The sequence below is a fragment of the Chrysemys picta genome, chromosome 9 (genome assembly GCF_011386835.1).
Source record: "Chrysemys picta bellii isolate R12L10 chromosome 9, ASM1138683v2, whole genome shotgun sequence".
NCBI classification, from domain to species: Eukaryota; Metazoa; Chordata; order Testudines; family Emydidae; genus Chrysemys; species Chrysemys picta.
This window is the reverse complement of record NC_088799.1, coordinates 55,769,760-55,794,574: the sequence shown is the minus strand read 5'-3', so window position 1 is coordinate 55,794,574 and position 24,815 is coordinate 55,769,760. Positions and strand designations below refer to the sequence as shown.

The 24,815-nt window shown below is 49.6% G+C and overlaps 2 protein-coding genes across 10 annotated transcripts in view; one reads left to right on the top strand and one right to left on the bottom strand.

Moving 5' to 3' along the window:
* ANO7 (anoctamin 7) overlaps positions 1-5,997 on the top strand; it is a 30,017-nt gene extending 24,020 nt beyond the window's left edge. For all 3 annotated transcript variants that reach the window (XM_065557046.1, XM_065557047.1, XM_065557048.1), the window contains 7 exons: positions 356-453; positions 1,500-1,651; positions 2,628-2,833; positions 3,582-3,724; positions 4,511-4,601; positions 4,930-5,049; positions 5,549-5,997. In XM_065557046.1, the coding sequence (XP_065413118.1) occupies positions 356-453; positions 1,500-1,651; positions 2,628-2,833; positions 3,582-3,724; positions 4,511-4,601; positions 4,930-5,049; positions 5,549-5,743 (1,005 nt within the window). In that variant the 3' untranslated portion in view covers positions 5,744-5,997. The remainder of the gene's footprint in view (positions 1-355; positions 454-1,499; positions 1,652-2,627; positions 2,834-3,581; positions 3,725-4,510; positions 4,602-4,929; positions 5,050-5,548) is intronic.
* A 699-nt stretch (positions 5,998-6,696) lies between these two features.
* HDLBP (high density lipoprotein binding protein) overlaps positions 6,697-24,815 on the bottom strand; it is a 92,176-nt gene continuing 74,057 nt past the window's right edge. For all 7 annotated transcript variants that reach the window (XM_065557038.1, XM_065557040.1, XM_065557039.1 and 4 more), the window contains 5 exons: positions 23,498-23,641; positions 23,032-23,217; positions 20,434-20,550; positions 19,685-19,813; positions 6,697-9,206 (listed from right to left, as the gene is read on the bottom strand). In XM_065557038.1, the coding sequence (XP_065413110.1) occupies positions 9,120-9,206; positions 19,685-19,813; positions 20,434-20,550; positions 23,032-23,217; positions 23,498-23,641 (663 nt within the window). In that variant the 3' untranslated portion in view covers positions 6,697-9,119. The remainder of the gene's footprint in view (positions 9,207-19,684; positions 19,814-20,433; positions 20,551-23,031; positions 23,218-23,497; positions 23,642-24,815) is intronic.

The following is a 24,815-nucleotide window of genomic DNA, read 5'->3' as shown; positions in this document are numbered from 1 at the left end:
CCCAGCCACCTCAAGAGCCCCCTCTGCTCATCTGTCCAAAGACTAGTGGCAGCAGCTGGGGCCACTTGTTCCTGGCCCACCCCACCCAGCAGTCGGCCCCTGGGGCTACCTTGAGGGTTGGGAATGGCTGCTGGGGGCCTGGTGCTGCAGGCTGCCTCCTCCGGCTGCTGGGACACCACTGACGCCAGGACATGGCAATGATGCTGGGGGCCGCAGTGCACCAGCCTGCGTGGCTCAGGAGTAGCCTTTCCTGTGGGAGGTGGAACCTGGTAGGGCCCCCCCACCCCCACTCGAACCTTCTGAGCTTGAGGGCAATGTGCAGCGGAGCTGATGTGCCTCTGTCCTACCCACCCAGTGCGGGGCTGGCGGCTGTCTCATTGAACTCGCCCAAGAGCTGCTGGTCATCATGGTGGGGAAACAAGTAATTAACAACGTGCAGGAAATCGTCATCCCGTAAGTACCGAGTGTGCTATCAGGGCAGGGGGTGGTGGAGGACCAGAGCCCAGCTCCACAGGGACCAGGGGGAGGGGGACTCAATCAGGGTAAAGACACCTGTGTGTGCGGCCCCATCTGCTTGTCTTGTGCTTGGCAGGTGGCTGCAGCACCTGCCCCAAGTGGTCTGATGGCTGTGGTTTGACCTATGGGGCCGAGCTAAGACAGGGCCAGTGCCCAGATGCGCCAGGGCCTGTGACCACTGCCCTCTCCTCCCACTAGTGAAGGAAGAGGGGAAAGTTGCAGGTTGTGACCACTGGTGGGCGTTGCTGTGACAGATTGACAATGAGAGTGGGGGATCCACAGCCCACGTGAACCAGTCAAAGCAGAATAAAGTTGTTTTGCAATAGGTCTCTCGGCAAGTTAGCCGTGTGCATTATGGAGCCTCTGGCTTCCCACTGCCACTGCCCCGCCTCCTGCCCACAAGCTCTGTCTGCCCAAGGATTCTTCATCATGGGCTCCTGCCAGAGGAGGCATTGGGGGAAGTGAACCAGGCCAGGAATGCTGGAGCTGGGAGGGAATTTTCATGGCCCTTTTCTGGAGTAATGTCCAAGCTCAGCTCAACCGAGACTCTCCACGTTTGTCCTCTGTCATTCCCAGGGCAAAGGCATCTCTGCCAATGATCCCTAGCTGCCAGACCATGGGCTGCTGGGCATGCATTAGAGCAGTGTTTCACTGGGGCCTCACCCCACAATTCGACACAAAAAGGGGACTTAAAACCACCTTTGCTCCCATCCTACTCTGGTGCCAAGCCCAGTCCAGCCTGTCTAGAGAGTCTGGCCCTGTTCAAAATAGGAAAGCAAAGACACTTTCCTCCACCCCGGATTCCTGGCTGGCACTAGGGCTGGGTCAGGGTGTGTTGGCAGCACTGCCGAAGGTCCCTCTGATGCTAGCTGCCTGAAAATGCCAGGGCAACTTGGAGAGCCAGCAGAGCCTATCAGGCCAGTAAGAGTGAGACTGGCCACTGCAGTGTCTGCTGAGGCATCACCCTTTCTCTGCTCCCCCAGGAAGCTGAAAGGCTGGTGGCAGAAGTACAAGCTTCGATCCAAAAAGAGGAAAAGCAAGGAGGCCCAATTGGGCCTGGCGCAGCAGGTGCCCTGGGAGAGCAACTACGAGCTCCTGGTCTGTGAGGGGCTGTTTGACGAGTACCTGGAAATGGGTAGGAACCAAATGCCAAGTCTGCCACTTTGGGAGACTACTAGCAAAGTGTCTTGGCCAAGCGGGGTCACCTGATCATTGACAGCACCAGTAGAAGAGGCTGGAAGTCAGAGACTTCCTCAAGGGAGGAAGTTTTTGCAATCGATAGTGTTGATTGCATGTGCATCAATCACTTATCCCGCTGACATGCTCTCTGGTGCCCGCTAGTGGTGATGATTTGGGAAGCAGCACTTTCTCTAGCACGTTCACTTGAGTGAAGCCCTAGAGAGTGAACTCGCCTGCCTAGCCTTGGTGTTGAATATTCTGAGCTCTGGGATTGCAGTCAAAGGTCTAAGGAAACCCTCCATTAGAGGTGGTAGCCTTGTGAAACTGACCCCAGAGAGACAACTCTGCCTCCGAGAGGGGAAATTGGCCACACTATGGATTGCCATGGCCACACTATGGATGCTGCCGGCCCAGGTGTGTCAGTCAGGTGGCTAGGGGTGATGGCTGACAGAGCTGTGCCAGCAGAAGTCCATGTAGATGCAGTTATACCAGCTTTTACCAGTCTAGCTTGTTTGGCTCATGGGCGGAGGTTTCACTATCCTGGTACCCCCAGGTCTAGTTGCATTCATGCCAGGAGTGCCTGGCTGGTACACCATACGGGCATTCCTATACTAGTAAAGCATGCCTCATGGCCTGAGGGAGCTCCTTCTTACCAGGATCTGTCAGGTGATGCTGGCAGCCTATTACAGATGGAAAGCAGAGGCCAGTGCATCTCCAGGAACAAACCAAACAGTGGCCCACTGATCTTTGGATTGCAACATATTCCCTGGGGACTCCCTGTTCTTATCCTTCAGAAACCAGAGACAATGGGGAGGGGAAGGGGGACCAGACAGGCCACGATCACTGCTGAACACAGCTCACACAAGCCATTCTCTGCTCCGCTTGCCCACTGTGAATGTGAGCTCTCATGATTCTTTCCTTCTGCACAACAGTCCTGCAATTTGGATTCATCACTATCTTTGTGGCAGCTTGTCCTCTGGCGCCCCTTTTCGCCTTGCTCAACAACTGGGTGGAGATCCGCCTGGATGCACAGAAGTTTGTCTGCGAGTACCGTCGTCCTGTGGCTGAGCGGGCCCAGGGCATTGGCATCTGGTTTTATATCCTGGAGGTCATCACCCACTTGGCTGTCATCAGTAACGTGAGTAGCGCTGGGCAGTGAGGGAGAGGGAGGAGAAGCCAGCTCCCAGCATTCAGACACAGCCAGCCACGTTGCTGACAGTTAATATAATCATGTAGCATTGTGGAGTTTGAAGGCAGCCACTGAGCAGACCGGTATTGGGGACAGGGGACTGAAAGCCAGAACTAAAGAGAATGTTAGTGAAATCCCACTTGGCAGATACAAGTCTGTAGACACGATATAGTAACTGGAGCGTATGCAGAGCGGTCGTATGTGACAGAACCAAGCTCAGATTCGAGGGCTGCTACAGCTCACGCCTCTGGCTCAGTAACCCCTTAAAAAGGTACTCTACTATTGGAGCAGTGTTACCTGACACAGCCTGCTCTGACGGGTTCCTCATCTCTGCAGCTTAATTCCCAAGCACAACGGGACTGGTTTTCAATGACCAGTGAGAGCTGGGCAGTACTGAAGGGTGTCTGCATTTGAAGAATAAACGCTTGCTGCTATAATTGCTAGTGAGCCTGCAGGGCTGGCAAGCCTCAATCCAAACTTTCACTGGGGACTTGCCTCAGTAGGAAGTGCAGGGTCAGAGTTTGGGTGGGGGGTTGGTGTCTGGGAGAGGTGGTCCAGCCAAACGCAAGAGTCATACAAAGCTTCAGAGTAACAACACTTAGCTTGAGGCTCAAGCAGGTATGCTGAAAAGATGTGTGGACATCTGTAATGTGGTAGGAACCTGGCTGTAGCACTAGTGTTTTCCTCCTTATTTCAGGCCTTCTTGATTGCCTTCACTTCAGACTTCTTGCCCCGGCTGTATTATCAGTACACCCGCGCCAGTGACCTGCAGGGTTATGTTAATTTCACCCTGGCGTATGCTCCAAAGCACTTTGCCTCACAGCACAATGTCACGTGCAGGTAGGAGTCCCAGCTCAGCTGCTTTTTTTGGGGGGGGGCCCCTCAGGACAAAACTCCTTCCCATTCTCCATTTGAATTGCAACCTCTGATTTTTCCTAGTGTTTGTTTTCTCTTCAGGACAGTTCTCTCCTCTGTGGGGCCCCAGCCATGTTTGGGAGTGAAAGATGGGTTCAGGAAGGCACATGCTTTGTTTCCACTTACTTTAGCACAGGTCTCACACAGGATTATTTCACACCGATTATTGAGAATGCTGCCCCATGCAGCAAGGGGTGGGAGAGGGAAGGGAGACCCAAAGGCTAGTTCAGTTTATCAGGGGACAAAAGATACACCATTCCATAGACACATCCAATTTACACCTGAGTTAGGCAGTGCAGCATTAGCTTCCCTAGGGGAGTGACACTCGGGTCCTCCTTCATGTATGTGGGGGCTCACCTCTGTGCTCTTGTTGTAAATTAGTTTTGAAGGAACTTTAATGTGTTTTTTTAACTGAGCTACTTCTACTGTGACTGATTTACCTTGCTGCTGCTTGCCAGTCCTGGAGGAATGGGCACATACTCCCTCCTGGAGAGTTGGCATTAGCCATGCCTTACACCCAGACAGTTCATGGGTCAGATAAATGCCAGCAGTTATTAATCCTTAAGAGTGATTACGTATGTGGATGAAGTCACAGAATGCAAAGTTGTAGGAGTGAGACTACTAGTGGTTGCCCTGAGGATGTTGACATGCAAGGGCTCCTCTTTCCCAGATGTGACGCATCTAGGTGCAATGTTATCTTCTCTTCCCCAGGTACCGTGCATACAGGGATGAGAGCGGAAGGTACTCGCTAACCTATTGGAACCTACTAGCAATTCGCCTGGGCTTTATTATAGTGTTTGAGGTACCTCCCTCTCATTTTCCTCAATCAGTTCCCCCTGCCAAAGTTTTATTCCTTTGCTGTCCCATTTCTCATTCTAAGTTTTTTTTTCTACACCTGTCCCCAGGGCATGTACTGTCCAGCACTGCCTGTTTCTGGCCAGGCATAGACGTTGCCCCTGTGGAATTGGAGAGTGTGCTCTCTGGGGGATACTGCTTGGTTCAAGTCTTTTCAGTGCCTGTCCCATTCCCTGCAGTCAGGCACTTCTGTGCTGTTCCTTACTCATCTGGACTTGCTTTGAAAAGAATCAGCTGTCTGATTGGACACATTGCTCTTTTCCTCTTGTTTCCAGCATGTGGTTTTCTTTATTGCTCGTCTGATAGACCTGATGGTGCCTGACATTCCTGAGTCACTGCAGATCAAGGTGAAGCGTGAACGTTATCTGGCGAAGCAGGCACTGGCTGAGAACAAGGTAAATCTCAGGACCCATGGTCTTTATTCTACATCGGGTAGTCAGTAGGTGGGCCGTGGGCCACATCTGGACCGCCAGATGCTTTTGAACAGACCCTCACATCTTTTTATTTACTCGGGATGCCCACAGGAAAGCAGACTCCAACTGCCCACCCCTGGAAGATGTCAAGATGAAATGCACTACAGTAACACCCCATGCCTTTTGGTCTTCAGATGTTTCATTAGCAGCTGGGGGGCTCCTTGTTCATAACCCCTTTCTCCATGGTCATTGCTAATCTCTTCACTCATTTCTGTTCCCCAAGTTTTCTTCTGGCTGTAGGTTCTGGACAGGCTTGTCTGATTCTGTCAGTTCTGCCCCCTAAGTCTTAAAATTACATACTTGATGAAGCCAGGAACTCATGCTTTCCTCCCTTAAACATAGCTAATGCCAAAACAGTTAGAAAGCTACAATGCTGTGGATACTAATTGTCCTTTCTTCTTTTGATCCATTGCTGAGATAGGTCCTCTTTGAGAGAAAGGAAGTCAGAGCCACCTCCAGCACTATGCAAACAGCACCCAAAGACTGGGAACGAGGTGGGACACATGAAAACCAGGAGCCTACCCCACTGCAGACGACAACATCTACACACACATTAGCTGCTAGTCCGGAAGCTCATCCTCAGCACCAGTTTGAGCCTGAAGCAGAATCCCCATGAAGTGCTGTTGACTCAGTTTTAAACACAATAAATGGTGACTGCTTCTATGTGCGGGTGAATGAAACTGAGTTCAGCCATGGAGCATGTGCTTTCTAGCACTCTCCTTTGGAAGAGATGAACTCAACTTGGCTCTGACCCTAAGCTGGGCAGCTGTTGTATATAAGAAACGTTGCAGAGGAATGAATTATTTTAGTGAAATTTCAGAGTGGAGAATTGTAATTTCATGGATAAATAAAGCACGCCAATTAATAGTACAGTGACAGGCATACTTGAATACCAGCTAAGTCCTTAGAGCCCTGCAGGTTAAACTAAAGTTGGAGCTGGCTGACTTTGGGGTTGGAAGAAATTCCTTCTTGCTCTGAGCTATGGTAGCAGACAGGTGGGCTGTATGGCCCTCAGCTGGCAAGAGGATGGTAGGTGGGAGAAGCAGTGCTTCAGGCTGAAATGACACAAGTCTCACTGCTCCAGTGAGGTGGGAAGCAGCAATTCAACAGGCCTGGCTCTTACACAGCTGCAGCACGGGCTCAAGGGAAGTCTAAACCATAGCATGTTGTCAGACAGGAGCAAACCTAATTTCCTCCCCCCTTCCTGTTACCAGAGAGAGGAAATGTGGAGTTATGCACTCTGTTCCCTTAGAGAGGAGAGCGGGGGATAGGAGGGGAGAGCCTGGGCAGTAACTGGGGTTCTTTACAGTGGTAGGCATGGAGAGGGGGCCCTGAGGGCACCCACTTCACTAGTGCTGGCCTTAATACCTCTTCCTCCTTAGGACCTGCACTCTGGTAGGATGACTGAGCCTGGGTAGTAGGTAATAAATCCAGACAGGGAACAACTGACACTTTAAGATGACAGCTTAAGTCTGAAAGAACCTATGAAGATTAGGCCAGCCCCTGCCCGAATGTACATGGAGAAGCAATCTCTTCACAAACCATGGGCAGAGAAATACAACACTCCAAGCTGTTTCAGGTTTTTATTTTAGAATTTATAAAATTCCAGTGTCATCCATACTCATGAGCCTTTTTACATGTTTGCATATAGTCTCCAAATTCCAAAGTTAAGGCCAAGGGATCATTGCCATGGAAACATACACTATGGAAGACGTTGAAAATAAAGGAAATGGAGCACATACCAGAGCATCTGCTACAGACTGAGGGGCAGCAGGAGACAGTACTAGGTACAATCACTTCATGACTTTTAGCATGTAGGGGACCCTGAATTTAATTCAAGCCAAGCGGGGCAACTGATGGGGGGGGAGGGGGTTGTTTTTTTTTTGCGGAGGGGGGGGAAGAGAAGGAGGGAAGGCTTGATAACCTCTAGATATACCCCTTCCCCATCTGGGTTGTCTAGCCCTTTTCAAAGTCCCTTTAGCTGAAAAGGAGGGGATTAGGGCACTACCCTCATTTGGTCAGCCACCCCCCTTTAGACATCTACCATGGGGCTGATATGTGGTCAAGTTAGTCACCACTGCCTTTGCATAGTTCTGGGACCTGGCTTGTTCAGTTGACCACAATTCTCCACTTCACTGTAAGCATCAGGACATTTTGGTGTCTGACTTCTGGGCTAAGGTCCTCTTCCGAAGAGGGCTAGAGCAGAGGGGGTTGGGGAAAAGAAGAAATGTCAGCATTTCTAAGCCTCACTTTTAACACAGGTGCAGTGCTGGGAACAGCAAGAGAACTGGGGCCAGCCTTTCAACATAATGACCCTTGCCCCAGTCAGCATTATTGGGGAGAGACTGGAGACTTGCTTGCACAGGCGCTGAAGCAGTAGGGAAATGGAGGTAGGAAAGGAGGAGACCCCACTCCCTCACCACACCAAAACACAATTTCTCTCTGGCCGAGTGAGCAGCTCACTAGAGAAGCCTCCTTTGAGCAAGCTGTGGCAGTGCTTAGGGTTCAGCAACTCAGGGACCAAGATGCTATGGTACTGAGCATGGGATTCACCACATACAGTGGCAAGCCCTGGGCCTTAGTGCTCCCTGCACTCTTTGCCTCTGTGTACTTCAGAGCAGCTTGACTTTCTGTAGCTCAGAGCTGACATGCAACCTGCCTCTCTTCCCTTCCCTGAAACCAAGCCCACCTTCTGGCTGAGTCCTACTGCTCTAAGGGGTGGGAGTATGTTACACCATAACTTGCTCTTAGTTTCACGCGCATGTGAGTTTCCAACAGCTTCATATGCTGATTGATGCTCTTCGGCTCTCCCTGCACCTGGTGCAGAGAATTCAGCTCTGGCCCCCACAGTGAGATGAGCAGGTTAGCATCAGTGCTGATGCTCTAGACTAGGAGGCCACCCCCAGACTGGTTTTTGAGGTAGAAAGGCAATAGCAAATAGTGACAAATTCCCTACCCCTTGTGTCCAAATGCTGTCAGCAGGAGGGGGAAAATTATGTAGCTTCAGCATTGCAGTTCCTATCAGCTAGCTCCTGGGCCATGTTATCATAGCAACCTGGGCTGACCCAAATTCTGTTGCACCCCATAATACTGTCATGTCCTGGCTCTGACCAGCTCTGCTGCTGTTGGGAAGAACAAACAGGGGAGAAAAGGGAACAGTGGGAAGTAGCTGTATTTTTTACTCTCACATGTTGGAAGACTCATCAAGTGTGCATGTGAGAATCAAGGCTCTCAATGCTACACATGGACACGCTCAGTGCCACATATCACTTAAAGGCTTTTCTACTTGACCAGGGGATCCCTTGTGTCACTGCTGGTCCCTTCCAGTGTCGTTGCTTCTACAGATTATTGTATTGTTCCTTTAAAAGCAGTTTCTAAGCTTTAGACTTGTAGCTCACTCCCCACATCCACTATCACTGTTAGATGGATTTTTGGCAGTTCAAAGGAAAAGCTGATTGCACTCTACAATAGTAAGGTAAGGTCCAGGATAAACACAAAGGAAAAAGGGCAAACGTTTTGGCTTTTAGAAAGTCAAGGAAATTTATTTCCTGAGGTCATGAGACAGGAAGTTGATTCCTAGCCACAGTAAAGGAGGTCTCCTAATGAAGGTTGGAGTGCCTAGCAAGACATGCTCAAGCTATCTGATCACTGTCACCACTTCGGTAGTTGTGAAGCTGACCAGATGAAAGTCACTTATGACGTTTCAAACAAAAAGCTGTGTCTGAATCAGAGTGGAAAGCTTTGGGGGGGGGGAGGGGGAAGGGGGACGGGGGAGAGGGGAGAGGGGAAGAGAACTATCCATTTATAGTAGGTTCTAAACCCAGTAACAACAGACAAGTAGAATGGGTTCTAGCACTCCACACAGCATTAGGAGACCTCGCAGGGCAATTTACTTGTGGTCCAGCCGCTGGGTCAGAATTCAAACAGGAAGTATTTGTGGCAGGTTAGTGTCAGGTCAGCTAGCTGGAGGAGATGTTTCTGCTTCCAGGTCATTATCGTTTGGGGCCCCAGGGAAGAGTCTTGGGGGCCACTTGAGCCCCAAAGCTGGGGAAATCTTCAGAACTGCTCATATCAGGGGCCTAGAGCAAAGAAGAGAGAATGGTCCAAGTTATATAGGCTGGCTGCAGTTCTATACAACACTCAAGAAGCTCAGAGACAACTGTAGCATTCAAGAAATATCACATGTGCAAACACATAATGAGTGAGGAGGGGGAAGAGGACAACTGTTGCAAGGCCACATATGGAACAGAGTGTTCTAGGATATCAAAGTTCTTGAAAGGTGCAGAGGTCAAGGACGGTACAGCAACAGGGTTTTAGTAGGACCCATGAAAACAGCAGGTAAGTCACTAAGATGGGTCACAAAAGGATCATGATCTGAATTAATCTAATCAGTTTAGAATATCAGGGAAGCAGATTCTGCAGGAAGGTCAGAAGGACATCTACTTCTTGGGGAGATTGACACCAAGTATATTTTGCCCACTGTTTCCTCAATGGTGCCAGGTCTACCCTAATACTCAAATGCTATCCTCTATGTTCTACTCCTCCTCATCGCTGTAGTACTGAAGTATTCCTGCTAACAGGCAAGGCTTTTCTGCACACTGGCAGGGGAGACACTAGCTGGGTCAGAGGTTCTTGACACCCCTTAATTTCTATGGTTCAGGCTAGCTTTAGAACAGAGACCTGCCAAGTCTTCAATGCACCTCATGAGGACCAAGTGGCCAACAAGAAGGTATTTTGTTTAGACCTTTAGGAGAATGGTCAGAAGTCCCTAACTGAGTTCCACATTAACCAAGTGCCAGCCACAGCAGCTTTGGAAGGCAATCTCAGCTCCTGGGGCTGTGGAGGGGAGATTTACCAGGCTAGCTACTCCTTTCAGAGTCTCTACAGGAGGATTCTGTTGTTCTTAGAGGGGAGAGGTGACAGCAGCGGAGGAAAGCTGGGCAATTTAGAAACCCAACATACTAGCTTCTAGGGGCCTAGCACTTAGCGTAGGCAAGCTCTCCAGGTGATGAAACAGACTGATCATGACACTTCCCAATTGTCAGGAAAGGCCTACAAATCCACTAAAAAGAGGGAAGAACATGATTCTGAAAAAACCTCTTACCTATCTTTCATAACTGTTGTTCGAGAGGTGTTGCTCATGTCCATTCCACTCTAGGTGTGTGTGCATTCACGTGCATAGTTGTCAAAATTTTTTGCCTTAGCGGTATCTGCAGGGTCAGCCGTGGTGCCCTCTGGAGTGCCATGCTCATGCGGCAGTATATCAGGTGCTGCTGACCCTGCGCCCTTTCAGTTCCTTCTTGCCGGGCAACTCTGACAGAAGGGTAGGCAGGCGGGTAGTGGAATGGACATAAGCAACACATCTGAAAGAACAGTTACGAAAGGCAGGTAACAATTTTCTCTTCAAATGCTTGCTCAGGTCAATTCCATTCTAGGTGACTCTCAAGCAGTACCCCTGGAGGTTGGCTTGGAGTTCACGGTTGTGTGGCTTGCAACACTGCTCTACCAAAGCCAGCATTGTCCCAGGCCTGCAGGATAAGCACGTAATGGGATGTGAACATGTGGATAGACGACCAGATAGCAACCCTGCAGATATTTTGGATCAGAACCTGACCCAGGAAGGCTGAGGCTTGTGCCCTGGTTGAATGGGTGATCACAATTGCCAGCAGTGGCACTTTCACCTGTTCATAGGAAAAATGAATATACAGGTGGTGATCCATGATGAAACTCTGGGTGGCCACAGGAAGGCCCTTCATCCTGTCTGCCACCGTGACGAATAGCTGCATGGACTTACGGAATGGCTTAGTCATAGAATCATAGACTTTAAGGTCAGAAGGGACCATTATGATCATCTAGTCAGACCTCCTTTACAACGCAGGCCACAGAATCTTACCCACCCACTCCTGTATCAAACCTGAGCCACTGAAGTCCTCAAATCATGGTTTAAAGACTTCAAGATGCAGAGAATCTTCCAGTAAGTGACTCGTGCCCCACGCTGCAGAGGAAGGCGAAAAACCCCCAGGGCCTCTGCCAATCTGCACTGGAGGAAAATTCCTTCCTGACCCCAAATATGGCGATCAGCTAAACCCTGAGCATGTGGGCAAGACTCACGAGCAGGACACCCAGGAAAGAATTCTCTGTAGTAACTCAGATCCCATCCCATCCCAAGCCATTGGGCATATTTACCAATTGTCAAAGACCAATTAATTGCCAAAATTAGGCTATCCTGTTTTACCATCCCCGCCATAAACTTATCAAGCTTAGTCTTGAAGCCAGATATGTCTTTTGCCCCCACTACTACCCCTGGAAGGCTGTTCCAGAACTTCACTCCTCTGATGGTTAGAAACCTTCGTCTAATTTCAACTCTAAACTTCCTGATGGCCAGTTTATATCCATTTGTTCTTGTGTCCACATTGGTACTGAGCTTAAATAATTCCTCTCCCTCCCTGGTATTTATTCCTCTGATATAAACGTAGAGAGCAATCATATCTCCCCTCAGCCTTCTGTTGGCTAGGCTAAACAAGCCAAGCTCTGATTCTCCTTTCATAAGACAGGTTTTCCATTCCTCGGATCATCCTAGTAGCCCTTCTCTGTACCTGTTCCAGTTTGAACTCATCCTTCTTAAACATGGGAGACCAGAACTGCACACAGTATTCCAGATGAGGTCTCACCAGTGCCTTGTATAACAGTACTAACACCTCCTTATCTTTACTGGAAATACCTCACCTGATACATCCCAAGACCGCATTAGCTTTTTTCATGGCCATATCACATTGGCAGCTCATAGTCACCCTGTGATCAACCAATACTCTGAGGTTACTTCCAACTGATGCGTCCCCAGCTTATAACAATAATTCTTGTTATTAATCCCTAAATCCATAACCTTGCACTTTTCACTATTAAATTTCATCCTATTACTATTAGTCCAGTTTACAAAGTCATCCAGATCTTCCTGTATGATATCCCGGTTCTTCTCTGTATTGGCAATACCTCCCAGCTTTGTGTCATCCGCAAACTTTATTAGCGCATTCCCACTTTTTGTGCTAAGGTCAGTAATAAAAAGATTAAATAAGATTGGTCCCAAAACCGATCCCTGAGGAACTCCACTAGTAACCTCCCTCCAGCCTGATAGTTCACCTTTCAGTATAACCCATTGTAGTCTCCCCTTTAAGCAGTTCCTTATCCACCTTTCAATTTTCATATTGATCCCCATCTTTTCCAATTTAGCTAATAATTCCCCACGTGGAACTGTATCAAATGCCTTACTGAAATAGAGGTAAATTAGATCCACTACGTTTCCTTTGTCTAAAAAATCTGTTACCTTCTCAAAGAAGGAGATCAGGTTGGTTTAGCATGATCTACCTTTTGTAAAACCATGTTGTAATTTGTCCCAATTACCATCAACCTCAATGTCCTTAACTACTTTCTCCTTCAAATTTTTTTCCAAGACCTTGCATACTACAGATGTCAAACTACAGGCCTGTAGTTGCCCGGATCACTTCCCCCCCCCATTTCTTAAAGATAGGAACTATGTTAGCAATTCTCCAGTCATATAGTACAACCCTGAGTTTACAGATTCATTAAAAATTCTTGCTAATGGGCTTGCAATTTCATGTGCCAGCTCCTTTAATATTCTTGGATGAAGATTATCTGGGCCCCCCGATTTAGTCCTATTAAGCTGTTTGAGTTTGGCTTCCATCTCAGATGTGGTAATATCTACCTCCATATCCTCATTCCCATTTGTCATCCTACCATTATCCCTAAGCTCCTCATTAAAGATTGAGGCAAAGTAGGTGTTTAGATATTGGGCCATGCCTAGATTATCCTTAACCTCCACTCCATCCTCAGTGTTTAGCGGTCCCACTTCTTTCTTTGTTTTCTTCTTATTTATATTGCTATAGAACTTTTACTATTGGTTGTAATTCCCTTTGCAAGGTCCAACTCTACATGGCTTTTGGCCTTTCTCACTTTATCCCTACATGTTCTGACCTCAAGTGCCGATCACTCCCATCTTCCACTCCTTGTAGGCTGCTTTTCCTTAATCACCTCTCTGAGATGCTTGCTCATCCAGCTTGGTCTACAACTCCTGCCTATGAATTTTTTCCCCTTTCTTGGGATGCAGGCTTCTGATAGTTTCTGCAACTTTGACTTGAAGTAATTCTAGGCCTCCTCTACCTTTAGATCCCCAAGTTCTTCAGTCCAATCCACTTCCCTAACTAATTTCCTTAATTTTTTAAAGTTAGCCTTTTTGAAATCAAAAACTCTAGTCACAGATCTATTTTTCTTTATCCTTCCATTTAGTTTAAACCGAATTAGCTCATGATCACTCGAACCAAGGTTGTCCTCTACAACCATTTCTTCTATGAAGTCCTAACTACTCACCAAAACCAAATCTAAAATGGTATCCCCTCTTGTTGGTTCAGCAACTACTTGGTGAAGGAATCCATCAGCTATCGTATCTAAGAAAATCTGAGCCCTATTATTATTATTATTACTAGCACTTGTTCTCCAGTCTATATCTGGGAAGTTAAAGTCTCCCATAATCACACAATTCCCATTTAAAAGGTTTCTATCCATATCCAAATCAGATCCCGGTGGTCTATAGCACACCCCAAGCACTATCTCAGGGGAGGCTCTAGTAGCTTTCTTCCCCAATGTGATTTTTGCCCAGACAGACTGTCTTATCCATTCCATTCCTTATTTCTTTACAGTCTACCTCATCATTGATAGAAATAAAGGCAAAGGTGGTGGAGTAGCATTGTATGTCTTTCCTAAACAGCACATACCCTTCAATACCTGTGCTCCAGTCATGACTACTATTCCATCATGTTTCTGTTATCGCTATAACATCCGGTTTCACTTCCTGCACCAGTAACTCTAGTTCCTCCATTTTGTTACCTAGGCTCCTCGCATTGGTGTACAAACATCTTAATTCTTGCTATTTGGCTTTGCTCACATTCTTTATCCGATTAGGCCCAGACATTCTACCCCCAGTATCACCTATTAGAATGGTATCTACACTACCCTTCCTCCGTATGTCCATTCTCCTACCCACGGCTGTATCCTTTCTTACTTTGTTTTCTTCCCTCTCAATGTTAAAATCTGGCATGGAGATTACCTGGACATCTCCTAACCATCTCCCCCCAATTCCTAGTTTAAAGCTCTCTTAATCAGTTGTGCCAGCCTCCATCCTAGAAATCTATTTCCCTCCCTACTCAGGTGAAGTCCATCCCAAGAGAACAGTCCTCTGTCCATGAATGCCTCCCGGTGGCCATACATCCCAAAGCCCTTTTTATAGCACCACTGCCTGAGCCATCTATTGATCATCATAATCTTGTCACACCTTTGTTGCCCTTCTCTAGGAAGAGGCAGAATCCCACTGAAGATCACCTGAGCCTCGATTTCCTTAAGCATCTTCCCCAGCCTGGCAGTCTCCCTTGATACGTTCCAGTGAGAATCTAGCCGTATCATTCGTTCCCACATGAAGGACAATCAGTGGATTCTTTCCCACTCCTGTTAGGATCCTCTTCAGCCTCAGGTCATAGAATATCAGGGTTGGCAGGGACCTCAGCAGGTCATCTAGTCCAACCCCCTGCTCAAAGCAGGACCAATTCCCAACTAAATCATCCCAGCCAGGGTTTTGTCAAGCCAGGCCTTAAAAACCTCCAAGGAAGGAGATTCCACCACCTCCCTAGGTAACGCATTCCAGTGCTTCACCACCCTCCTAGTGAAATAGTGTTTCCTAATATCCAACCTAGACTTCCCCCACTGCAACTTGAGACCATTGCTCCTTGTTCTGGTCATCTGCCACCACTGAGAACAGCCAAGCTCCATCCTCTTTGGAACCCCCCTTCAGGTAGTTGAAAGCAGCTATCAAATCCCCCCCTCATTCTTCTGGAGAATGAACAATCCCAGTTCCCTCAGCCTCTCCTCATAAGTCATGTGCTCCAGGCCCCTTATGTTTGTTGCCCTCCGCTGGACTCTTTCCAATTTTTCCGCATCCTTCTTGTAGTTTGGGGCCCAAAACTGGACACAGTACTCCAGACGAGGCCTCACCAATGCTGAATAGAGGGGAATGATCACGTTCCTCGATCTGCTGGCAATGCCCCTACCTATACAGCCCAAAATGCCGTTAGCCTTCTTGGCAACAAGAGCACACTGTTGACTCATATCCAGCTTCTCGTCCACTGTGACCCCTAGGTCCTTTTCTGCAGAACTGCTACCTAGCCATTCGGTCCCTAGTCTGTAGCAGTGCATAGAATTCTTCCATCCTAAGTTCAGGACTCTGCACTTGTCCTTGTTGAACCTCATCAGGTTTTTTTTGGCCCAATTCTCTAATTTGTCTAGGTCTGTATCCGATCCCTACCCTCCAGTGTATCTACCATGCCTCCCAGTTTAGTGTCATCTGCAAACTTGCTGAGAGTGCAGTCCACACCATCCTCCAGATCATTAATAAAGATATTAAACAAAACCGGCCCCAGGACCGACCCTTGGGGCACTCCGCTTGAAACCGGCTGACAACTAGACATGGAGCCATTGATCACTACCCGTTGAGCCAGACGATCTAGCCAGCTTTCTATCCACCTTACAGTCCATTCATCCAGCCCATACTTCTTTAACTTGGCGGCAAGAATACTGTGGGAGACCGTATCAAAAGGTTTGCTAAAGTCAAGGAATAACATCCACTGCTTTCCCCTCATCCACAGAGCCAGTTATCTCATCATAGAAGGCAATTAAGTTAGTCAGGCATGACTTCCCCTTGGTGAATCCATGCTGACTGCTCCTGATCACTTTTCTCTCCTCTAAGTGTTTCATAATTGATTTCTTGAGAACCTGCTCCATGATTTTTCCAGGGACTGAGGTGAGGCTGACTGGCCTGTAGTTTCCCGGATCTTCCTTCTTCCCTTTTTTAAAGATGGGCACTACATTAGCCTTTTTCCAGTCATCCGGGACCTCCCCTGATCGCCATGAGTTTTCAAAGAGTCCACATCCCATATCTTAGCACCCGGCAGACAGCACACCCTTCTGTTCTCTGGATCAGCTCTGGTTACAGGCCTGTGTATTCTTCTCAGTAAGGAGTCTCCAATCACGTAGACCTACCTTTTCCTGGTGACGGTGCAATTCTCTGGTCTATCCTCTGTTCCCTCTGGCTGCAAGTCCTCTCGATTCCTATTCGCCCTTGCAATCCTCTGCAACCCATCCCGTAACCTTTCCTTTTCCTTTCTGTGTAAAAGGCTAGCGCCCTCCTGATGTCCAGGGAATGTAATCTATGGTCCTCATCTGATTTATGAGGTTTTGGAAAGAAGACTGGTAAGTATATGTCTTGGTTGGTATGAAACTGTAAAACTACTTTGGGCAGGATAGCTTAGTGCTGCCACAGCGGGACCTTGTAGAATACCACATAGGGAGATTCTGAGATAAGCACCCTAATCTCAGAGACCCTACAGGCTGACATTATTGCCACCAGGAGAATTGCAGGGTGTAGCCCAGAGATATACTGAGCACCCAATGGTCTGAAGTTACTTGCGATGATGCTGACTGGAAGCGACATAGGCAGTTGAGGAAGGAGTAGGAAAGTGGATCCTGAGAACTAACTGCAGTGTCATCCTTGAGTGAACCCTCAAAATGAGTGCTTATGGCCCCCCCCAGTGTTTTCCTGGGCCAGGCTGAGTGGGCGAATGGGAGGTGGAGGGGAGATGATGACCGAACCCTCGGTCTCTGTTCTGAGCCTTGCCGGGGAGGCCAAGGCGTAGGAGGTGATTGGAATTGCTTTCTCGCCGTTTGCTAGGCCTGCATACGCCACAGAGAGTGGCTCGAGAATCCTCGAGTCCATGCAGCCTCGCATCCGTTTGCTCTGAAAAGAGCCCATTGCCTTCGAAGGGAAGGTCCTGGATGGAGGACTGCATCTCCTAGGACAGACCCAAGGATTGAAGCCAGGAATTGGCCGCAACCCAGGCCATCTGGAGAGAGCCCCTCGCCACTGCGGTACCTTCCTCCAGGATGGTAGCAAACTCCTGAGGCAGGGAGTCAGAACTTCTTGAGGGAATCCCACAAGTTAAAATTGTATCTCCCCAACAAAGACTGGTGGTTTGATACTCTGAACTGAAAGCTGGCCATAGAATAAAAATTTTTCTTCTGGAAAGGTCCAGCCTTCAGGCATCTTTGTTTTTCTATGTGGAACTCACTTGCCCTTGCCTGTCCCTTTCATTGGCCGCAGATATGATTAGTGTCCCTGGGGGTGGATGGGTATACAAATATTTGAACATATTAGCAGGTATACAATATTTCTTTTCTGTCCACTTGGAGGTGGGCAGGATAAAAGACGGGATTTGCCACAGGGCCTTGGCTATCTTCAAAATCCTCTTATGTACCAGCAGTATGACCCGTGATGGGGCTGCTTCTGTTAGAATCTTGAACAAGTTGCCTGACTGCTTCGCCAGTTCCTCCACTTCCAAGCCCAAGTTCGAAGCCACCCTTCTAAGCAGGGCTTTGGGCTCTTTAAAGTCCTCGCGGGGACTGACATGCAAGGGCCACGCTACTGCCTCATCTGACGATGACTGCACCACTGAGGGAAGGCCTGGGGCATTATCCCCTGTAGGGGATGGCTCCCTTGGAGTGGGCACCTGCTTCTCTACCCCAGCATTGGAGTCCGCACCGCACACTGCGTCTGGTACAGTCGTTGCAGGGGGTTGCTTCTCTGAAGCAGCAAAGGAGGAATGGTACCCCATGCATTCCAATAGGACTGGCCACTGACACTGGTAACATGCCGGCACTGTGGGAGCAGAGATGGACTCCGGTGCCCACAAGATTTGCTGCTGCCATGGCGAGGGGCTAAAGTCTCACTCTGACCTAGACGAGTCCCCTTCCAGTGACCAAGGCAGGACTGTAGATGCTCGCATCTGGTACCTGACCATAGGCACCAGGGAATGATGCCTCAAGTAAGGTGATCAGTCTCTCTCCAAGGACTGGTGCCGGGGGCATGGAGACCAGTGCCAGGAAGGTGAGATGTCCCGTACCAGCAGAGATCTGCACCGGGACATCGGCTAGTGAAAGGACGATTGGTGCTGGGTGTACAGAGACCGATGCCTCACTGCAGGTCTTCTGCGCCGGTGGAGACCAGGACCACGGTGAGGGCAACCTGGGCCATCTGATCGGAGATCTAGGTTGCCGAGTCAGGGGACTCAGTAGTGGAACCTTGCCTCTGCTCCGGGGAGGGACGGTGTTCAACTGCCCTCTGAGGTGGTCTCATAGCTGGCTTGCCCTGAGAGCTGGCTTGCCCGTAGCCACCTCCAATGCGCCGGAAGGGCTCTCTGGTCCCTAGCTGCCTGGAGGGCCTCAGACGTTGAAGGTACAACCAGGTGCCAGGGTCCCTACTGCTCCCAGGAGTGGGATCCCTGGGTGGGGGGGTCCTAGGGGCTCCAGCCTGAGAGGTACCCCCTTGAGGCTCCGGAGTGGGCAGACAGCCCTGTCCCTCCTTGCTTGATGCCGGGAAGCCTCGCTTTTTCAGGTGCTTCTTGGACACCGGCAAAGGGGAGCGGTGCCGGGCAGAACGCTCTTCACCGATGCCAAGGTGCTAGGCGTAGAGTTGGAGCAGGAAGGCTCTAACGCCGGACGAAGTGCAGCCTCCATAAGAAGGGCCCTTAGATGAATTTCCCCGCTTCTTTTGAGTTCTGGGTCAAAAGTTCTTGCAAATTTGATAGTTGTCCTTTACGTGCGACTCTCCCAAGCACTTCAGGCAGCGGCTATGAGGGTCGCTAACACGCACAGGCCTATTGCAGGCTGAACAAGGCTTGAAACCCTGGGACAGAACAAGGAGTAATGGTCTCAAGTTGCAGTGGGGGAGGTTTAGGTTGTATATTAGGAAAAACTTTCACTAGGAGGGTAGTGAAGCACTGGAATGGATTACCTAGGGAGGTGGTGAAATCATTTTAAGGTCAGGCTTGACAAAGCCCTGGCTGGGATGATTTAGTTGGGGATTGGTCCTGCTTTGAGCAGGGGGGCTGGACTAGATGACCTCCTGAGGTCCCTTCCAACCCTGATATTCTATGATTCTATGACCGGCCAGGGCAAAATCCCTGCTGAGACTAATTTACTAAAACTAACCCTTACAACTTAACACCTAATTACTAAGTACTGTAAACTACGTACAAAGAGAACAGACAATAGGTGCTGGGGAAAACCCATTATCCACTTGCAAGGCAAGGGGAAGTTGCTCCGACCAACTGTCAGGGGTGGTAAGAAGGAACTGAGGTCGTAAGGCGGCGATTCCTCATATACCAGCACATGAGTGTGGCACTCCAGAGGGCACCACAGCCGGCCCTACAGATACAACTAAGGCAAAAAATTCCAGTATCTCTGCACATGGGCATGCACACACCTAGCATGGAATCGACATGAGCAAGCTCTCAAAGAAGAACAGGCATTGCTCCCTAAAGGTCCCACAATGAACAGTGAGAGGACTCTCCTGTTCACATCCTGCCCATGCGGAGTCCATGGCACAGGAACAGTCTCTAGGAAGAGGAACCTCTGGAGGTGCAATAGCAGAAGCAGCACTCACCTTCTCATTGTTGCCAGCTGCCCAGGGGGCATCTCTCACCACAAATCCCTTGGATGGGGCCTTGGACTCCTCATGCGCGGAGGGTTTCATGTACACCTGCATAGCCTCATTGTCCACCACATCAGCCAGCTGCAGACAGAGGGCAGCACAGGGAGAGAGGTTCTCTTTGTATGGTGATGTTTCTTGTGTTCCCTACTTGGTCAATGGAGTCTCCCCTCCCCCACAGCGTCAAACAGCGATTGCTGCCAGTAGCAGCCTAAGACTAGCTTGTTGCACTCCTCAGACAGGCAGATGACAGCCATCTGACCGGCTGCTCTTTTCACTCATTTACCCCCCCTCCCCCCACTTCAGTGGCACGGGGCTGTGGCCACATAGGCTGCCTTGACACTGCTTCACGAGCCAACACCTCCTCGGGGCTCTAACTTCTAGGGACAGTTGCACAGAACAGCTGAAACTGCCATGAGCACAGTGCGAGAGAGACGGATGGAAGGAGGAAAACGCTAACTTCTTCTGCCCACAAGCCACAGGAGCCAGACATTCAGTGATCATTATCATGCAGCAGTATGCCCCTATTAGAGATGCCCCGTAAGTGTCCACAGCTGCTCGCTGAGCTCCCTGCGCACACACAGCAGGGACTTTTAGTGGAGAGTATAGGCCTAAAAACTAACAAGGAAGTTAACTGGGCTGTTTATGCTACAGACCAGAGCCATTCTTCTGGCCTTCACGTCCCTGCCTCCTCCACTACTCACATATTCCTCCTCCAAGTTCAGGATATGATCTATTGCTTCCTCCACGTTATCAGGGAGCCCGGTCACAGTCACACAGTTGGGGTCAGACGCGCCGCTCTGGGGGAAGCGGATATCCACCTGGAATGCAAGGCACAGCAGAGGGTTTTAGATGTGCACCAGCCCCTCTCAGCTGGCTCATCATTCTGGAGGTCCATGGCTAGGCTGCAGTGATGACCCCACAGGTGCCCACAGTCAGAGGGCTCGTTTGCACTGGACCATACCAAGCCCTGGTGGGGAGTGTCTGGTTTCCAATACAAGGGAGTGCTGAGCTGGAGCCCATACACAGCAGGAAGCCTCATTCCCAGCAGAATGGAGTCCGTTCAGCTTGGGAGCAGGGGGATCTGACCCTTCTCCAGTCACTGCTGCCATTCACTCAGCACCTCACAGCTTTGTAGTGTTGTGCAACCCAGAGCCCAGCAGGGCTGAGCTACCCTACCACTAGCACCTGCCCCGGGCAGAGTACCCACTTCTACAGAGCACTTCGATCTCTGGCAGCCAGAATGCTGGCAATCGCTCCCACTGACTTTACAACCTGCCATGCTTTACCAGTCGCTATAATGGTGGGAGTTCTAGCCACTACATCCTCAGCTATCACTTCCTCTGTCAAACCACTGCTAGTGCCACCTCGCGTCACTGGACTGCTGGCAAAAACCAGAGCATTCTAGTGAGCTTCCAGGAGTCGCCAGCAGCTCTCAGCTTGTTTTAGACACTCTAAAGCCCCAGGGACAGAGTGGTGCTCAAGATGCCACAATTTCCTCTTCAAAGAGCTTTCCAGCCTTCCCAATTTCCAAGAGACAGAAGGGAAGTGCAGGTCTGAGCTCCTCCCAGGGCTATCAGTGGGTTGTTCATGGCAAAGCTAAAAGACAAAGGCAGTGTCAATGATGTTCATTATTTCACTGCTAATCATTTCAAGAGACAGACACCACTAAGGCCTTTCTTCCAAGAGCCCAAACAATCTTAATCCAGCCTGAGACAGGTGTGTGGCCTGTTGCTTTGGGCACTGCTGGAAGGTAATCCAATATTACAGTGAAGCCGTCTAGAACAGAAGTGTCTCCCACGCACTGCGAGGGACCCAAAAACCCAAGCTGCCCCCTACTCAGCTCCCCCTGGTCACAAATAGCTTCCATAAAGCAGCTGTGTTTTCAATAGAAAAATCTGAACCCACATCAGTAAGGGCACCACAAATGCTGAATCCAACAGCAAATTTAATACAGAGCATATGGGACTTTGGATTTTTGTTTATCAAAAGCTGCCAGATTCCCTAGTGGTCTCGCAGAGCTGAGTACCCAGGACCCTGGGAATGTCAAACGCCCATCAGAGAGGTGCCTAAATGATAGCACAGGTTCTTCATGGGCTCCAAGCAGGGGTACCAGGAGGCCATGGCCCCATCAATTTTAAAAGCCATAAGGGTGAGCGTGGTGGGGGAGAAAGAGGAGTGAGAGCAGGGGGTGGGGCCTCAGGGGAAGAGAGTGTGAGATCAGGGCCTCGGGGATAAGAGGCAGGCCTCAGTTCGGGCACCATGGTGTCCCCCTGACACTTTTAGGAAGCTTCTGCCACCCTGGCTCCATAATCAGTGACAGGGCAGCAGATAAAGCCAATCCCTCTTACTGGGAGGAGCCATTCCGCTCAGGTCTGAAAGTGTGAAATGATCAGACCACTGTGATTGTGATGGACAGGTGCCACTGGCAGAGGCACCTGAAGAAGAACAGTTGTGGCTTAGCCCTGGGAACAGTACAGAGGGATCACACAGAAGCAGGTCTGCCAGATTAAATCCACCCAGGCCACAGACACTCAAGGATACATCTACACTGCAACTGACCACCTGCAGCTGGCCCACGTCAGCCGACCGGGGTTCAGGCTGCAGGGCTATACAATTGCAATGTAGCTGTTTGGGCTCAGGCTGGAGCCAGGGCCCACAAACCTGAGCATCTACCCTGCAGTTAAACAGCTCTGTAGCCCCAGCCAGCTGACGGGCCAGACACAGCCTAAGGGCTCAGTGGAGTTCTCTCTCAGCCGGTGTATGGAACACTGAAGTCATGTGTCCCACCCTGGGAAGAGCTCCAGAAACCAACTGGGACTCAGACACCCTGGGTCATCATTTCCAGAGATCCCATTTTGCTCAAGGTGGGGGGAGGGCACGGAAGGGAGGAGAGCAGGCTGCTTCAACCCATTCCCAGTTGTGGTGTCCAATCAACTCTGCTGCCTGGAGTGTATGAAGGAGCCACAGGTCCATCTATGCCCTGGCATGCAGCCCTGGCTCAGATTAGAGTAAGCACAGGAAGAGAGCAAGGCCTCTGCAGCTAGACAGACTGGGGCCTCGCCTACCATCACCTGACTCCTGTGTGCAGCCATCTCCGTCTCAGTCAAGCCCACAGAGAGATTCCCTGTAACATCAGCACTATCATCCCTCCAGCCTTTGCAGCCCAGGTCAGGATTTGTGCAGAGGGCAGAAAGCATGGGTATTAAGAGCCCCAAAGTCCTGGATTTGTAATAGTTCAAGTTACCCCAACCATTGTACAGCAGCCTCTGCAATGGATCCAGCATACTCTCTGTGCCCACCTTGAACTCATCCATGATTTTGCGGATGGCTTTGCCCCGTGCTCCAATGATGCGGGCATGAACACGATGGTCCAGCATCACATCCTCAGAGACCATCTGCTCCAGCTCACCCACAATCTTCATGATGGCGTCTCGGGCTGCCTCGGTGTTCTTTTCATAGCCAGTTATGGTGATCTGATCCTGGGACTAGGAAAGCAGGTTGGGGAGGAAGTTAGAATGGACCTCCTGGACCATGGACCAAACCCATCCTGGACCTCTTGGGGAGAAGTCTGAGTGGAAGGCAATACTACAGGAGCCTCTGGGCTGGAAACCAAGTATAGTGTCAGACTGGCCTGCCTGGGAAAGGCATGGGATTTTTTTTTCTTTGATCAGCATTTTGCAGTGAGCAGCTGCTGGAAATGTCATGTGTGCTCTACTCAGAGCCTCTATTGTGCCCCAGAAGGCTTCATCCCCCTCCAGTCCTCACCTGGTTTTCGTCATCCTTATCCGGAAACTGGATGTTGACCTCATGCTCCGTGCGGATCTGGGTGATCACTGCCCCCTTCCTTCCAATAATTTTAGGGTGGTATTTGGGGTCCACAGTGACAGTCAGCTTGAAGCTTCGCAAGGCCTGTAATGAGAAGGGAGACCCTCTCGAGCGCTATAGCAGAGTATACATCAAGGTTTGACCAATTAAATCCATTCCTGTCTAGGTCAAACTTCTACCTCCATCTCTCAAGTATCCCGTCTGTAAGGGGACCATACATTTAGGCAGATTCTGGGGGTGTTTTTTGCTTTCCTCTGACATGCCCCAGGTTGTCCCACAGTGGCTGCTTTGGGTGGCACTACCTGAACATATTTGCATGATTGCAGAGCCAAAGTAGCTGTGTGCACGTCTGCCACTGGCCTGTGCTTCTGCTGAGCCTCTGCTCATTTACCCATAGGTTCCTGCTCATGACAGCTCCTCATTGTTCTGTCCTGCGTACTGAAGACAGGGAACACTACAGAGCAGAGGAGCCAGGGAGGATGACCAAAACTACCACATTTCACATGAAGGTAGAGAATGGGACTCAGAAGCATTCCTCACAGAGTGATGATTAAAAGCTATTGGGTCAAATCCTGGTTCCACTGAAGCGGATAGCAAAACTCCCCAGATTACTTCAATTGGCCAAGATTTCACCCATTGTCTACACAGCAGATTCCACTTCCAGATCAGATGGAGGAGTGCTGAGACAAGCCACTGGCCAAACCAGTTACTGTGTGCCTGGTTTCACTGCAGAAAGATTGCCCCATTTCAAATGCCACGCCTATTTGTTTAAACTAGGATAAAAAACTGGACAGCCCGATCACTACCTTTTCATCAGCTCACACTGCACAGCTGGGCTATTTAGAATCCACTTGATCTTTTTAATTAAAGTTACATTTGAGTAACACACAAAGTGGAGTGTCCTCTTACCATTAGGTTAGTAGCTAACGGGGCCGTAACTGCCCTGGTTACAGTGCAACAACTTGGGTTATGGGAGCTTGTAACTCAGCCTTCAAGTTCACTTGAAGCAGAAGCAAACAAACCTTTGTAACTCTAAATTCTTTATCTTAGGCCAAGGAAGCTGCCTCCAATAGTGCTGCAGAGCCCAATCCGTACGAGATTCCACTTCTCTGCCAGCTAGGTGAATGTTGTTCTGGAGGCCACAGATCATTTTCACCTTAATGCCCAGGTTCAGAGGGCGGCGCCCAGCTGTCAGCAGCAGCAGGGGGGGGGGGGGGGTCTGAAAGGCTTCATCTCATGTGCCTACCTAAAAGCTCAG